The 17,442-nt window shown below is 43.1% G+C and overlaps 2 protein-coding genes across 4 annotated transcripts in view; both read left to right on the forward strand.

The window, feature by feature from the left end:
* The first annotated feature begins 3,548 nt into the window (after window positions 1-3,548).
* uchl1 (ubiquitin carboxyl-terminal esterase L1 (ubiquitin thiolesterase)) lies at window positions 3,549-8,590 on the forward strand. 2 transcript variants are annotated; one of them, XM_076294031.1, is made up of 9 exons: window positions 3,549-3,683; window positions 3,788-3,799; window positions 4,337-4,465; window positions 4,864-4,999; window positions 5,236-5,321; window positions 5,623-5,670; window positions 5,985-6,054; window positions 6,302-6,360; window positions 7,799-8,590. In XM_076294031.1, the coding sequence occupies exons 1-9, from the start codon at window positions 3,651-3,653 to the stop codon at window positions 7,880-7,882; spliced, it is 657 nt and encodes a 218-aa protein (XP_076150146.1). In that variant the 5' UTR covers window positions 3,549-3,650; the 3' UTR covers window positions 7,883-8,590. The 2 variants fall into 2 exon arrangements, with proteins under 2 accessions (XP_076150146.1, XP_076150147.1); XM_076294032.1 differs by having other exon boundaries at window positions 3,583-3,683; window positions 3,788-3,878.
* A 590-nt stretch (window positions 8,591-9,180) lies between these two features.
* LOC143134005 (LIM and calponin homology domains-containing protein 1-like) overlaps window positions 9,181-17,442 on the forward strand; it is a 57,490-nt gene continuing 49,228 nt past the window's right edge. For both annotated transcript variants that reach the window (XM_076294033.1, XM_076294034.1), the window contains exon 1: window positions 9,181-9,633. In XM_076294033.1, coding sequence (XP_076150148.1) covers window positions 9,529-9,633 — 105 coding nt within the window. In that variant the 5' untranslated portion in view covers window positions 9,181-9,528. The remainder of the gene's footprint in view (window positions 9,634-17,442) is intronic.

Below are 17,442 nucleotides of genomic sequence, written 5' to 3' on the forward strand. Positions count from 1 at the left end.
AAGTAACTCATTTGTTCATATAGTGCTTGATTGTGCTAATGAGACACATCTACATGAAACAAGGGTGAATTTATCGGCTGAATTCTATTCTGTTCGACGAAATTGGACAGCACTAGTTGTGCTGTGTCTACACATTTAGTCTACACAGTCCTTGCAATAGTGTTATTACAGGTTTACTCAATTACAGTCATAACACGGCATACCTGTTGCTTTCCGTGCATTGCCAACCAGTACATGTATAAAACTTATCAGTAAGCATAGGCTACATCTTTTCACATTTGCCGCAGTTCAAGGTAAGCTAGTTGAGGGTTCAAGTTGGGTACAACAATTTGCTGAAGAATGTCTTATTGACCACAATGTGAAACTTGTCCTTGAAAATGCCAAGGATGATTGCCATTGTTTATTTTTTTCTCCATGAGGATTTGAAATAACACATTGACACAGAGAAGGCATCTTGTTTCACTGGACCCTTGAGGCCATCTGTTAGTTAACAAGTTGGCAAAGTGGCCTCTATCAACATTAAAATTAGTATAGTTTTCATTGGTTGCATCATTAGTGGGAAATGACTGTGAAACCAGGTAGAACATTTTATTAGTTAGAGGTTAAAGGAACCATAAGATTGTGGCCAAAACTGGTACTGCAATCACTTTCAAATGACTGTAGTGCAGTAGCCTGGCTAGCGCCACCACTTCTCAATGAGACGTGGTCTGGAAAACAAACGTTCATTTTCTCGTATTTGAAAAAAATGCCCAGATCCGTTTATTGGGTGCCACGGATGTCTATCAAATGCGTCTGTGCATAGCTCATCATCGTCTTGCTTTCCCCCTTGTTCTGTGATTGGTCCCCTATCTCAGGCGAAAATTTGCTCCATGGTCTCCAGGCTGCCTTAGCAGCGTGAATCAAATCGCGAAAGCAGCATGGGAACACCCAGGCTAGTAGTGCGGTGTATCCCCTCCCCCTCCCCCCTGACTCGAGGTTGCCAATCCAGATGCGAAACACTACTAACTTTGTGATTAGTAGATAGGTGGAGGGTGGCGTATCAGGCCAAAACACAACATGACATGACAAAACACAACATCAACATCAGTTGAGGGCTGCAACTTCACTTTTTAAATGACAATATCCTGGCCGGACCACTGTTGTCAGTGATATAAGTATTTGAAATTAACATGATTTCTTAATGTCTAGTGACATATCAGGGCCATTTTGTGATTAATTGAAATACATTTCTTACATACGGTTCCTTTAAACAGCATATACAAAATTACAAATTATCATATTAATAATGTTAATACAAGCAACAATCGCTTACAAGAGAGTATAATGAACCACTAGGGAGCATGAGAGAGAAACACGTTTTTTTATAGCCCACTAAAAGAACAATTATGCTATTTATTTATTTTTTCAAACTCTTTGGCCTTGGGTCATTTTCTGTGAAAAACATAAAAAAGAACTTATTTTCAATGACTGCACGTGGTACACCCCCCTCTACACATAAATATCACATATTCATAAATGTGATCTCACAGGGGTAAATGGCAAATATTAACCATAAATGATATCATTGTCAATGTCAATGTCAATTTTATTTATATAGCGCATTTACAGAGGTCTTAGCCGCACCAAAGTGCTTTACAGTAAAGTGCAATAAATAAATACAGGAAGGCACAAACAAAAAGAGCTACAGTTAAAATAATTTAAGAAATGCAGAGAAAAGAACATTTAAAACTAAACACTGGGGCATAAAGGGAGACACTGGCAAGTGAAAAGAGGTGGGTTTTTAAAAGGGACTTAAAAACATTCAGAGACTGAGCTGAACGGATGTGTAGCGGGAGGCAGTTCCAGAGTCTAGGGGCTGCCACTGAAAAGGCTCGGTCCCCCCCTAGTTTTCAGCCTGGCCCTGGGTTCTTCCAGCCGCAGTTGGTCTGCTGACCATAGTGCTCTGGAAGGGGAATGGTGGTGGAGAAGATCAGACAGGTAGGTGGGGGCCAGACCATGGAGAGATTTGTATACAGACAAGAGGAGTTATAGCCCACTACACATTGTTGCCCATCAGATTAACTTTAAAAATCTGTTGTCATATGATAATCCGGCTGCATGTGCAAGCATAACTGATGCAATGAATCCTTATAAGTAACTTATCCTGCTATAACTTGCCAGCTCGGTCCTGATTCTTGATACATCAGCTCCTGAATCTGTGGCTCCAAAGAGGGGAAGGCTGAGAGAGAGTCCTCATCACAGGACCACCAGCACTGGCTATGCCTTCCCCACTGGTCTCCACTCCTCCTCTCATCACCTCTCATCTCCTCTCCTCTCCTCTCCTCTCCTCTCATCTCTTCTCCTCTCATCTCCTCACCTCTCCTCTCCTCTCATCTCCTCTCCTCTCCTCTCATCTCATCTCCTCTCCTCTCATCTCCTCACCTCTCCTCTCCTCTCCTCTCATCTCCTCTCCTTACCTCCTGAGGCCAGCCTTGCCTCCTGGCACCAAGTGTGTGAGCTGATGGAACAGCAGCAGTAGAATAAAGAGGATCAGCAGCAGAAGAATGAACAGCAATCCGGCGTAGATCAACAGGTTGGCCTCCAGGCTCACTGGCAGCGGTAAAGTGTGGGAGCCCTCCACATACTTCTGTGGCACTCGCATGGGGTCTCCAGTGACTGGACAAGATCAAAGAATGCTGAACAGGTGGACTGTGCAATGTCTATTCTCTTTTTATGTCTTAATATGTCCTTGATTATTGCCCAGGTTATTGCTTACGGTATAGAGATCCTCAGTCTTGCAGTCTAGATCTCCCGCCTCAGTGTTTCTTGCTCCTGTTCTGATGTCAGCACCATGTCGGGCTGGCAGCAGTGTGTCTGAAGATCAAGTGTGTTTCAGATATTTTGAAAGAGCAATAGTTTTTTTTTTAATGTACTTGGTTTTGAACACCCCCTCTCTTCCTCTCCCCACCAATCTGATTTGGCAGAGAGAGAGAGAGAAAGAGGGAGAGAGAGATTTCCCCCTGCCCTTTTATTTTACTGTGCATGCCTGTGCTTAATCAGTTCAACATGCCTGCTTGTGTATGCCCATCTCAGCGGTAATCCTTCCATTGTGATCTGTGATTTTACAGTGTATTGTCTTCTGCTGCTGTATAGTGTACAGCAGCTGTGTTGTCAGTTAGACATGCAGCTTACTTAGTTAATCTACGCATATAGACAACTACAACTACTCTTAACAATGTGCAACAGTGAATGATCAAACACATTTCAGTGCAGTTCTTGCTCCTAGTGGTCGCATATAACACATTGCTAGTATATTCTATGAAAGTCATGCGACTATGGACTGTGCGATTATTTTGAAGGGTAGTCAAACAAGAATTACGTTTTGCTGAGAGCAAATGCATGAGATTGGCACTAATTACTATGTGATGTGATTCTAAAGTGTATGTAATCTTTTCGAACCGTGTGTTGTCGTGTTTAGTAGTCAGATTGAGAAAGTGATTTCTCCACACCAGCACACCCCCCCGTGCCGGTAGAAATGGGATAAGACCGCCTGTATATGAGCTGCATGAGACATCTGAATGGGTATCCCTGACGGCTGCTCTCCTCGTGTTTGTTGACAATCGAAAATACGAGAGATTGAAGATATAAATTTGCACTGACTGCCTCGTAACATGGAGTGGAAACCAATGGAGATCAACCCTGAGGTTGGGCTTATAGTTTTAATCAAAAACGTCGACTTGTTGATGCTGTATGTTTCTATGTTTCTGTTGAGTCATGTATGCTCTTCCCATTGTCTTTTGTTTTGCAGATGCTGAATAAAGTATGTATGCTGAGTCACTCACAGGGCTGGTTTTAGCCTTCGGTTAAGCTGCAGGGGTATCGTATGCTTTGTCATGCTGGTGAGCTGTAAATGATGGGGTTTGGACATGGCGATTCACCCACTCCAACTACTACATGACTGTTTTGCTGGGTGCGGTCAGCTCGACCACCTGCTTATTTATTCACAGCGATAGGCTAACAGTTCATTATTGTGTTTAATCAAATCAAGCGACCTTTGGTTGTTGATTGGTGTCTATGAATGTCTATTTGAGTGAATTATTGCGCAAATTGTGCGCAAAGTGCCAGTGACGTCGGTGCGTTATTCATTATAGTGAGATGAGACTAGCCCATATTTTAAACAAATAGGCCTACAGACTATGTAGAGGGCTAGATTTATTTCACTTCTCAAAATTAGATCGTTATTAAGGTAACATCGTGAAGGTTTTAGATAGAAATGTAATAGGCCATGTGATGCTTTAGATCACGCCATCATTTGTCTTTATTGTGTCGGGCCACATGGTCGCTGTCAATCCCGCAGGTGCTGAGCAAACTGGGCGTGGGGTCTAGCTGGCGCTTCGTGGACGTACTCGGTCTAGAGGACGAGCTTTTGTCTTCAGTGCCGTCGCCGTCTTGCGCTGTGATGCTGCTGTTCCCCTTAACTCAACAGGTAAAAGGGCGCTGGCCCGAGAAACGGTTGAAACGCTGGGCCTATATGCTATGCCAGAGAGACTTTGTCTTGTCTTGCTACCAGGAACGTAGGCTAGTTTAGAGTGAGGTTTTGTTTAAAAGATTTACAGCAATTTACATAACAATGTTCAAACTGTAATCCAAAACATTTGGACTGCTAAAATGGTCACATAATTCGGTAAGTCCGCATAGGCCATGTCTACACAGCCAACGCAGGACCAAAGCCAGCTCAGACCTGATATGTGCTAAATGACGTCTGTAACTCTATCAATGAATAGCACACATTCACAGAAGTCACCGTTGTAAAGGTTTGAAGAACTGTTTACTATACATGCATATGAATATCTTCATACATGTGACTGTTTGTCTCTTTGTCAGCATGAAGCTTTCCGAGAGAAGCAGGCTGTAGACAAGGCTTCTGATGTGTACTTCCTAAAGCAGACTGTGGTGAACTCTTGTGGTACTGTAGGTCTACTGCACGCTGTTGCCAACAACCAGGATAAAATGGAGTTTGGTAAGCAAAGACATTACCATTGCATCAGAAATGAAAGCACAAAATCCCATAAATCAAAGTGGTACTTATCTGTAATAAAGAATTAATATCCTATTATATGCCTTTGTTATGTTGACAAGATAATGGCTACACTTAGTCTTAGAGTGTATGTTTCAATATAGCCCATCAAAAAAAAAAAACATGCTGGAAATTCATGCTATAAATGACACTTTCACCACTGATCTTCATTTTGATAGACAGTGACTCTGCCATAAAGAAGTTTCTGGAGGCTACAGCCAGCATGTCTGCTGCTGACCGGGCTAAAGCACTTGAGAAGAACAAGGTAAAGCCTTGATTACTAACTGCTTCAACCCTCTCTGGTAAAGCTTTGCACACGCTGCTTTGTAACCATATGACCTCCCTTGGTCTGCTATTACCTTTGTAGCTCATTCACTTTCATGAGATTGCAGATGGTGGGAACTTCTAGGTATTGAAGATGACGTGTCCAATCTTTCCCATAGGTGGCGCTAAAATAGAGTAAACACAGATGAACTGAATCTGAACTGAAGTAGGCTAATGGAATTTGATGGAGTGAATAGTTAGTATGATGACATCATATTAAATTCAACTCTCTTTGCTCTCAGGACATCCAGACAACCCACGATGAGGTGGCAGCTGATGGACAGTGCAGGGTATCACTTTTTTTTTTTTTATATATATATATATACAATATTCTGATTCTGTTGAGACTATGTCCTTTTGTCATATCACATTGTTTTCAAGAAGTTGCATAGTTCTTTAAATAATTTTTTCTCCACATTTTCTGAAAATGCCTAACATGCACGGTATATCTCTCACATATTGTAAACAATGCCCCAAAATGCTTACCGGTATTGCTTAATGCAAATTCAAACAATGTGCAGACTAGCAGGCAATAAATCATTGGGACATTGTATTAGCACTGTTAAACATGCTGTATCTGTTTGTACTTGCATTTCTCTAACAGATAGAGGAAGGCAAAGTGAATTTTCATTTCATTACCTTTGTCAATGTGAATAGCCAACTCTATGAACTGGGTGAGTTTCTCCTCCATATCACTGCGTTTGAGACTGAGTATATAAATGATAATTCTGTTCACCCAATGAAGTGAATAGAATATTCCTGTTGCTCCTGACAGTAGTAGCAATGGCATATAGCAGATTTATTGCACAAATCGAAGTTGATGAATTATCAGGAAAAATACAGATTTCTATGGCAATTAAGGTCTAGGTTTTTTAAACAGAATGGGTAATGATCTATATGTATATTTTCTGCATTCTATAGATGGGAGAATGGAGGGAGCGGTGAACCATGGTGCGACCAAAGATGGCTCCTTCATCATGGTATGTACACAATGCAGGCAGAATCAGTCCCACTCTTGGGGAATAAAAAACTCTACATTATGGAATCAAATCAGATTTAAAAGTTTTGTATGTGTGTGACGACTTGAAACTGTATGAAATATTTATTAACTGCGAAAATTATTTGTACAAGTATTGTCAATATTAATATGCACTACACTTACAAATCTCTTATATGGGTACAAATCTTTTTTACAGCTACAAATCACCCTACTGTACAGCTACAAATATTTTACCATTACAAATATATTCTACAGTTACAAATCAATACCCTGGAAATCCAGAGTTCTCGCTGGCAATGAGCAATGATGCACGTTACTTTTACCCCGATATCCCGGGGAACCAGCTAAACTGATTAAGACAGCGCTGCAACGTTGGAGGACAGTACACATTGGTCGTAGTGTTATCCGATTGCGTCGAAGTCCGAAATCATTCAGAGTAAACATGGTCTAGTGCAGTGGTTCTTAACTGGTCTGGCTTTGGGACCCACAATTTCCCATGTTCATGAAGTCACGACCCATATATATTTTATAGCGTTCAAGACAACAGATTTGGTGAGCTACATGCTAAGAAAGGCGAAGTGCCTGTAGGCCTATTTGTTTGGAACATGCTGTTTGGCATTACATTTGTGAAGTCTCCAACTCCTGATGTCACCTTAAAGTACTTGACAGGTCTGTCTTTGACAGGTGTACTTTATTATGAGGCATTTTCACTCATGTTCCAGCAATTGTGAACATCACACACTGTGGATTCTGCACCATTTCGTCTCAATTTAAGTCTATTTGAAATGGGCGATTTCTTCTTTTTTTTTTTTAACCACAAGCTCCGCGACCCACCCAGAATGGTTCCGCGACCCACTTTTGGGTCCCGACCCACCAGTTAAGAACCACTGGTCTAGTGTTATCCAATTGCGTGCAGTGAGATTTTTAAATGCATGCTTGTTGCCGACCCTCGAGTTGGGCCATTACATTGTTCGTGGCCAGACCCTTAATCTTTCTAGATTACCAGGGTCTGTATTTTCCAGGCTAACAAATCAATGCTCTGCGTACACAAAGCTGTCCTACTGTACAGTTAAAAATCTTTTCTGCAGGTACAAACTTGTGCGCCACCTCTGGGATCAAGTGTCTCATATGTTTTGTATGTGTGTGTGTGTGTGTGTCACAATTTGTAACTGTAAAATTGATTTGTGGCTGTACAAACAATTCACACCATTTTCAGTAGGCTATTTCCCAAATGCTCTTCACTTACAAATCTATTCTACGGGTACAAATCGTTCCACAGTTACTATGTCTTTCAATTACAAATCAATTCTGCAGTTACAAACCTCTGCTACATGTGCAAATCTCTCCTACAGTATGGATACTTTTGAGACCCATTTAACACTCTCTTCCTTGCTATCTCCCTCTTGCTCTACCCATAGGATGCGGCAAAAGTGTGCCGCCAGTTTGTGGAGAGGGAGAAGGACGAGGTGCGTTTCTCTGCCGTAGCCTTGTGCAAGGCCTGAGCGAAGTCCCCTGCTGAGCAACCAAAACAAAACTCTCCAAAACCAATCCTATAGAGCCCACTCAGCCCAGTGCAGCCCAGCACTCCTCCTCCAAGCTTTCTGTTAATGTCAACATGCTGTTCTGATGTTTGCTGTTCGTCTTAATCACTGTGGTCCAAATCTGAAGGTCTTGGCTTGATTTTTTTTTATATCACTCTTCAAGCTGTCTTAGTAAGGGGAGAGATTGGAGTATTGCATTGCACAAGCGCCTGTAAGGACAGTTGTTTAGGGGTTGGGAATTTAAGAAATTGACTGGGTTGTTATCGCATTGAACTGCCAACTTATCAATGATGGCCTTAGATCAAAGCAGACTGCTGTGTTATTTCAATTAGTTTGCACTTTACTTCATTGTGAAACAGTTAGGCTTCTAGACTGTCTTATGTTGCCTTGCACTGAAATATCTGCCTGGAAGATGTGAATTATTGATATGTTTTGGGCTGGTAGAGAAAGACCAATGTTAGTGGCAGAGCTGAGTGTGGTGAAGACTCTCACTGCTACATGCCCAAGCACTTACTGTATGACTGAATGCTTGAATGTGTACTCTGCCAGACTGTTGGTTATGAATTCACAGGGATCTATCCCTTTTCTTGTGAGTTTCTTTTTGCAGTTTGCTAAAATAAGTGTTTTTCTCAATGGGGTGAGGTGGCAATAAAGGCACATCAAAGCTTATACATGTATTAAGTGTACCATTCATTCGACATACAGTAGTAGCATCTTTCATTCCTCTGCCCCTTTTCCTATCCAGAAATTAAGCTGTTGTCTTAGCTAGCTGTAGCCAGCAGGTGGCACTCTTATCATTTGTATCGGTGGCCTTAGGACGCTGATTTATTTATAAGAACACTTCCTTCCTTTTTCACTGGTCCTAAACATTTTAGTTGTTTGCAATTTTGTATTTCAACAACTAGTGTGGACCATATGTGCGACCAAGTCAGTCATAGGCTAATTTGTTAGGCTACCTAAACAGCAACTCAGCATTACATTTAGGAACTCCTTTTGACGCATACGTCTAATTGTTAATTAATAAAGCTGAATGCGTTCATAATTTGAACACGTATGGGCAAGGGTAACTGACACATGGAGCAGTAGGCTACCGGGACCCCTCCATTCACTGCATAGAATTATTCTGCACCCTCCCGCTCTCACTTGCGCATGCCAGAGTGCTCGGTAGCAGGCATGCGATCACAGCTTGTCGGAGGAGGCAGCTGCCCGTTCCGTATTGGCTGATGCAGGAGGACAACCTCTGGGTTTTAAAACTTTATTTTTAGCCATCGGTCCGACTGCTATTGCAGGCGGTTCAGTGTGCGATTGAAGAAGCTATTTTACTGCCTTTACGACCATCCATCAGTGAAGCGGTAAGACCACGCATGTTTGTATTGCGGCTTCTGCGTAGAGTGGACGGGGACAAGTCCTTGGGACACTGAACGTTTTCTTTACACAACGGAGAGGATACACCTGAACTGAACTCTGGAAACAATACCGAAATCTACGGAAGTTTATTAGGTTACACCATTTCAGGATACTTCAACAGTGCGCCAACCTACCTCGTGTAGCCTACTGCTACCCATCAGATCTAGTTGCAAACGATACCCTCTGCTGCTGTGTAGGCAATGGCGAGTCCAGGGGCAGATCACGGCCCTAAGAATCAAGACCACAACGAACACCCCGAACCGACCACCGAGCCTGCATTCCAAGAAGCCCAGAAATGGATAGAGGTGAGTTGACAAATTGGAAAAGCTATAAGATCTTAAAACCGACCATCTTGTGCAACCTACACGAAAACACTTCAGCTTTCAACGCACAGCTAGCTATAGCGAGGATGCTGCCTTAGAAACAAACAGGGTATGTTTGAGAGGGAAAATAATCATCAATATTGTAGATTTACCTGTTGGGAGGCAAGTGACGCATCATGTCACTTGGCGCGTAGGCAATATTGTGTTACATTAGGGAACAGGGGAAACACAATGCGGCTGTCATGTGCCGTGGATTTTGCTGTGTGGGGAATGCTTGGACAGTAATCGGACTAGCTTGCGCGGCTTTTCTGTTGTTCTTCAAGAATTTTTGAATCACATGACTCACTTGATTTTGACAATTTGTTTTCACTTATCGATGCCTGCCTGCCCGATAAGTTACGAGTCTAGTCTAAAGACATATAGCCTATTTGCAAACAAAAAACAAAGACATAGGCTCAGTAAAAAAATAATAACGTAGTCTAATGTTTTCATTAAATGAGGAGCCTGATAATTGTGTTTTGGTGCGTTTATAGGCCAGTCAGTGCGCCAAACAGTTCTTTCCCAGAAACGCCCCCTTTTAGAGGTGATTCTGGTTGCCATGGTGCTGGAAGACAGTGAAGCGGACCTTTGTTTGTTCTGACGCCTTGGAGGGATGGATATCTGCCAAGCATGCGAGTCCACCCCTCGTCAGCCTTTATCTCCACAGCAAACGTACATAATTTACAATAGCATTGCATGTCATTTATTCTCCACGCCTATGGGATTCCCTGGAGATCGCACCACACTGTTCAATATTGAAACCCAGATAATGATATTGTGACCTATTTTTTAGAAGATTGCTATGCCTGTGTGTGGCAGATGATTGGTGGCATGCAGTGGTCACGTCACTGCTCCACTTAGTGAAATGGGCCATGGTACAGTAAACCACTGGAGGCTGAGTCTAATTCAGATTGCGACTGGGACTTTCAGGACGGCTGGCTCCTTTGATTTCACCGTGCGTCAATTCTGCCTTTATTAGTACTCAGGTGTTGGGAGATGATGGCTGGAACATATTTAGTTTATGAGTCTGCCACCTCAGTGTATCGAACCACTTAACTATGTTGCACCTACTTATCATTCACCCTCAAGAGTTGTCGTGATCACGCTGGAGTTGTGCATTTGTTTAACTGCTGGCTACTTAATGTAATACAGTGTCAGATTAGACCTCTCTCCTGTCTCCAGGAAGAAAATGACTGACTTGTTCCCATTGAAAAAAGCAGGCATCTGTGTGTGCCAGCAGTATTTATAGCTGGACAACAAATATAGCGCTGCTCCCTGCTGTCCTGGAAATAGCATCGAAAGCATTGGAGCTGGTGCAGCACACCACGAAGACAAGGCTTCGTTGGAAACAGCTCTGGTTACCTCCTGCCTCTCATCAACAGATCCCTGATTAGTTTAGGTCACCACTATCTTCAACCACATGTATTTTAAGTTATATGTGAAGAGTCCTCATAGACCAGTGTCTGTAGGCTGCAAATGGCAGTGCCATGGGAACTGCAGACGTATTCTCAGGCACAGACCAGCTTGGCCCAGTTTAATGCACCAGCCTGCCCCAGCTGTGCTTCCACAGTACAGCGAGAGAAGGCAAAGTGTCGGTGAGCTGTAATGATGAAAAGGAGCTGTTCAATTTGTGTGTGTGTTTGTGTGTGTGTGTGTTTCTGTGTGTGTGTGTGTGTGTGTGTGTGTGTGTGTGTGTGTGTGTGTGTGTGTGTGTGTGTGTGTGTGTGTGTGTGTGTGTGTGTGCATTTAAATACACTATTGCACCAATTTACACACAACACACACAACACGCGTATCCTGTGTGAAAACAGATACATTGAAAACAGGATGTTTGGACAACAGGACATAGGAAGCCATATTGTTAGTTGTTCTGTTATAGTTATATTTTCATGTTGTCTTGGCATTTTATGTCTTCGTATATGAGATTCAATCATTAGAGCTCACCATGAGTTTACCTTAGTATGCTGCCATAGTAGGCCTATTACTTTCTGTCTCTGTCTCTGTCTCTGTCTCTGTCTCTCTCTCTCTCTCTCTCTCTCTCTCTCTCTCTCTCTCTCTCTCTCTGTCTCTCACTCTCTCTTTCTCCCTCTTTCTCTCTCTTTCTGTCTCTGTCTCTCTCTGCCTCTCTCTCTCCCTCTCTTTCTATCTCTCTCTTTCTGTCTCTCTCTCTCTATCTCATACTTGCTCTCTCTTCTCTCAGTTCTTATGGCCTTCTTTCTTTTTCTTTCACCACCAGCCTGTTTGTCTAGAGTGACTCAGGGGTTCCTTGTGACCCCCTTTTACTCTTTGGCTGACAGGAAATGGAATTCGGAGTAATTGGACTCTAGCAGTAGGTCACATATGAAGGCAAGAGGGAGACAGGCTGAAAGGGGGGGGGGGTCAGACCAGGGGTGCGATAGTTGGGGCGGCGTGCCGTCGTTGTGCCCTGTGGATCCGGATGCATGACATTGCTGGGAGGTTCTTAAAACGTCTCACCTAGATCGGGTGTCGCCGGTCGCCAGTCAACGCCACCGGTGCAGATACAAACACTGGCCGCCTGTCGGATTACAGGAACTCCAGCAGCCGTGCTGTCCCGTCCTCTCGGGTTACAGAGTCTTGGCGGAGCCTGCGTTGCACCAGTGGGCCACAGAGGCATTTCCTCCAAATTGGCCGAACTGTAAGTGCTTCAACAGTTTCCTTTAACTTCAGGCCATTGCAAATAAACGTTAAACGTGTAGAGATTACAAAAAAGCAAGATGATTTCTCAAGAAATGGGACTTATCTCAGGGTTGATCTTAAAACCAAGCTCCTCAGGGAATTATGGGATGGAAGTACCCCTTGAGATGGGACAACAGAAAAACACAGGGTTAAAGGTCATCTGTTGATCTACTGTATGTTGAGATGCTGTGAGAGGAGGGCATTTAACTCTGTCTCCGGAAATCATAATCCAAACACCAGGTGCTACATTCAACCAAACACACTGACACACAAACACATTTTTATCCAGGGGTTTCAAACACAGCCGCCCCCCAGTCAATAACTCCACAAGCAGCGTCTCAATCTGACCACGGTTGTCTTTGTAGAGGGGCCGTCTGAAACGCATCACCACGGCCACCATGTGAAAGCCTGGGGTGCTGCCGCCCGCCGCCTAATCCTGTAGATATGATATCCTTAATCCAGCTGGAGGGGGGGGGGGGTCTGTCTGTGGTCCTCTGTCCAGCCACCACACAGGCTGATCAAGTATAAGTATAAGTATATATACTCTTTTGATCCCGTGATGGAAATTTGGTCTCTGCATTTATCCCAAACCATGAATTAGTGAAACACACTCAGCACACAGTGAGGTGAAGCACACACTAATCCCAGCGCAGTGAGCTGCCTGCTACAGTGGCGCTCGGGGAGCAGTGAGGGGTCAGGTGCCTTGCTCAAGGGCACTTCAGCCGTACCTACTGGTCGGGGTTCGAACCGGCAACAAGTCCTCCGGTTACAAGTCCGGAGCGCTAACCTGTAGGCCACGGCTGACCTGGCCTTTCTAAGTGGCTGCTGCTGTAGGAGCTATTTTCTGTTGGGGCGGGATAAGTGCAGTGGTGATAAATCTTTAGAATCTTCCAGCTCTGCATCCCTGGAAGAGCACAGGGTTGCCATGGATACCATGCATGCTGTAAGCAGGTTATATGGGACTTAACACAGAGCGGAAGGGGTATTACACTTCCCTCTGGACAGGAAAAGGTCAGAGAAGGTATGTGTGTGTGTGTTTGTGTGTGTGTGTGTGTGTGTGTGTGTGTGTGTGTGTGTGCGTGCGTGCATGTTGGTGTGCCAGTTGATGATGGAGCCGGACATTACAGATGGTAAGGGTAAGGGTCCGCTCTGGTCATATGACTGCACAGAGCCAGCTGTCACAGTTGTGCATTACTGTGTTGATGGGAGATACACACGCTGTCTCAGTCTATCACACACACACACACACACACACACACAGAGGATTAATTGCTGTCACTGGGATGTGGCCTTCTTACTCCGAATGCTCCCTTAAGCTGTTGTATTCCTGTTCAGCTGGTAGCCCTGTTTGAATCAAAGGATCATTCTCATTTGGCTGTGAGAGTCATTACTCAGGAACATCCCGCTCTGTTCCTGCCTTGTTGTCATGAGTATATTTCCTCTGTAGGGATAAAAGACAATTTTGTCCTGCCATTTATGGGGTGTGGGAAGACAACACAGTATGTTACATTTTAAAGTTAATTAAACCTCTGTGTCTCAGTGACTATGTTTGCAAAACAACTTCATTAATGTTTTGCCATAAGGGTTTAGTCTTCAGTGGCTTAAATATTTGTAGTCCTTTAATGGATTCCCTTTAATTTGGAAAAAGGCACAAATATTTTTTCTAATGGAATGAAGACGGAAGAAGCTGTGCTGTCCTGGTCTGAGGTTTGACACTGTGATGGAAAGTGTCGCTAAGCACATTGCCTTTAATGCCCATTGACATGGACAGACAGACAGGCTCCTCTTTTAAACATCCTGCCTATATTAGCTCACAATGGAAGAAAGCGGTCATTTGAACTTTCATTCAACCTCAATTAAGTGGCTTTTGCTGATTAGCAAAGCTGTCCTGGTCAGTAATGTCAGCAGGCCGAGGCCAGTCTGTTTACAGATAGCATCATAGACTAAGGATTTACTTCTGCGGCTAGGGCTGTTTTGTACAGTTTTTGGATAGTATCGAGGTAAGGTTTTACTAATGCTGCTAGGTCTGTTTTGTACTGGTTTTAGACAGTATCATAGGCTAAGGCTTTATGCTGTGTTTGAATTGTTACTAGATAGTATCATAGGCTCAGGTCTTACTAGGTCTATGTCTGTACTGTTTTAGATAGTATCATAGGCTCGGTTTTTTTTATCTATGCTGTTAGGTCTGTGTTTGTACAGGTGTTAATTGGATTACTGTTTTATTGCATGCAGGCAGGTTTCCTCGGGCAATGAATAGAGGCTAGACCTGATTTAATCAGGACATCAAGCCTGGAGAGAAAATCTTTTCTGCATTAGACATGGAGACAGTCAACTGAGGTTTTGTGTGTGATATGTAATGTGTATCAGACTTAGTTTAATAAAATGCCTGTTGGCTATTGAGGTAGCTTATTCTACAAAAGCCTGAATTATGCAATATTGGAGTTTTAGGGTCACTCTTCATAAACTTTCAGAGAAGCACTTTATTGCTAAGTGTGTGTGTGTGTGTGTGTGTGTGTGTGTGTGTGTGTGTGTGTGTGTGTGTGTGTGTGTGTGTGTGTGTGTGTGTGTGTGTGTGTGTGTGTGTGTGTGTGTGTGTGTGTGTGTGTGGTTGCTGTTTTAGAAATGCATGATCATGCTTAGGGTTATGTAAAGAGCCTTAACTTAGGCCAGTCTCTTTCCTGAGAGTTCCTCTTACTTGCCATGCCCCTATGGAGGGGGGGGGGGGGGTAGTAAGAGGAACTCTCAGGAAAGAGACTGGCCTAAGTTAAGGCTCCATGTATTAAAATCCTGTGAAATGAGTTATGCAATGACTGACATCTGACCCAGCCTGGACACATGAAGTAATCTATAAGCGGAATGTTGGATTGCTCAAATAGTCTCTCTCTCTCTCTCTCTCTCTCTCTCTCTCTCTCTCTCTCTCTCTCTCTCTCTCTCTCTCTCTCTCTGCCTCTCTGTGTGTATGTGTGTTTGTATGCCCCAGGCTGACAGGTGTGAATGATAGATTAAGAGTGCAAGTGTACATCAAGCACCCATGGTTGTGAGTGTGTGTGTCATGCATGTATGCATGACGTGTGGCGTTGGTGGGCTAGTGTGGTGAGGGTTGTGCACACACTGTGAGTGTGAGTGATGGACTAAGGAAGTGTAATCAGTTTAAGCCCCCATAGATGGTTATAATGGAACCCCCAAAGCCCACCCTGACTCTCTCCATCCTCTCTCACCCTATGCATGCGTGCACACATTTGCACAGAAACACAGACACCATTTGTCATGGTCTACAGAACATTCTTCATGTGGAAATGTGTCCACAATATGTCCCTAAAACCAGTCCTAAATTAAGGCTTCTATTACAGTTTTTTTTTTGTTAAAACGCTTTTTTAAAAGAGTAAATCTTATAAATTGATTTTCTAAAATCTGCCATTCAAAAGCAACACAGTTTGAAATACTGTTTTGGCAATGCATTTTACTGTGAAAAATGTTTGTTGCAGTAGTTCAATGAAGAATTGTATGCAGGACAAGGAGCTAGACAGCAACAGCAGATGTTTACGTTTTTAATGTTCCTACTTTTTGAATTATGTGTGTGTGTGTGTGTGTGTGTGTGTGTGTGTGTGTGTGTGTGTGTGTGTGGGTGTGTGGGTGGGTGTGTGTGTGTGGGTGGGTGTGTTGGAATATGACAGCGGATCCTATTCCCTGAAAATGAGACACAGAGAGAATAATTAGCACAGGCCTGGATGTTGAAAATAGCTCTTGCAGACTTTCCACAGACTCACACCTATAGGAAAGGTCTGAGCCATCAACTTAAATATCTTACATGCACATCACACACACACACACACACACACACACACACACACACATTGGTGTTTTTTCAAGAAGAGTCCAGTTTGAGCATATCTAGCTCCTAGCTGGTGTCCTTGCTTTAATGCCTTGTCCTCCTGCGGTGCTCCAGATTCTGAGCGTGGCTGTACACAGGGCTCCAGCCTTTGCGGGGATTCTTCCCATCTGTGCATGTGTGTCAGGCTATTCTTAGTGAGGTGGCTGCAGCTGCTCCTGAGGCTTGTCTGTCAGATTAATGGAGTGCTCTCCTCTCCTCGTCTCTCTCTCTCTACCTCTTATCCTGCTCAAAATCCCCTCTCCAGGTTTGCGCTCATCTGATTACAACACGTCACATAGTTTGGGGGACGTTACGTAATCGCTGAATGGAGGGAGATATGCCAGCATGGTGCCATAATCTACCTGTGTTGGTGAAGCTTAGTATGCTGAGATTCTAACTCACAGTTGTGGGTATGACTCTGTAGCACAGTAGCAGACAGCTAGCCTATCAACATACTACAGATCTTTATATATATATATATATATATATATATATATATATATATATATATATATATATATATATATATATATATATATATATATAGTATGCCCTATGAGTGGTTATTGCAATTGCATATTTTGGACCAATATAAGCTTTGACCATCATTGAAAAAAACAGCATTATCCAATTGATCTGGTTGAAATGTCTTTTTCAGAAAGTATGCCCTATGAGTGATTATTGCAATTGCATATTTTGGACCAATATAAGCTTTGACCATCATTGAAAAAAACAGCATTATCCAATTGATCTGGTTGAAATGTCTTTTTCAGAAAGTTTATTTCAGTATTCAGCTGGTGGATTAACACTATCTACCTCAGATCTCTTTGCCGTATTACATTCAGGTCAGTGGTCAAGTGGTCAGCCTATAGCCATAGTATCCTATTGCTCACTTCATGTTTGTTGTAATTAACAGATGGACCTTGATAGTACTCCACGCTAGCCTCAGCATTATTGGATCTCTGCCAGTGAACATTATGAACACCCACAGTCTGTCAATCTTGTCTTGTTCTTGCATGCTCTCTCTCTCTCTCTCTCTCTTTCTTTCTTTCTTTCTTTCTTTCTTTCTTTCTTTCTCTCTCCCCCCGTCTCTCTCTTTAGTGGTGTAATTAATTGAGCATCAGATTAACATAGTTGCCCTGGACAACTCAGTGAATAATACTGTGATTTCTCCCTCTCTCTCT

The sequence above is a fragment of the Alosa pseudoharengus genome, unplaced genomic scaffold (assembly GCF_046254945.1).
Source record: "Alosa pseudoharengus isolate Yale_2024_CS ecotype anadromous, Long Island Sound unplaced genomic scaffold, YU_APseudo_1.1 YU_APseudo_1.1_scf_2, whole genome shotgun sequence".
NCBI classification, from domain to species: domain Eukaryota; kingdom Metazoa; phylum Chordata; class Actinopteri; order Clupeiformes; family Clupeidae; genus Alosa; species Alosa pseudoharengus.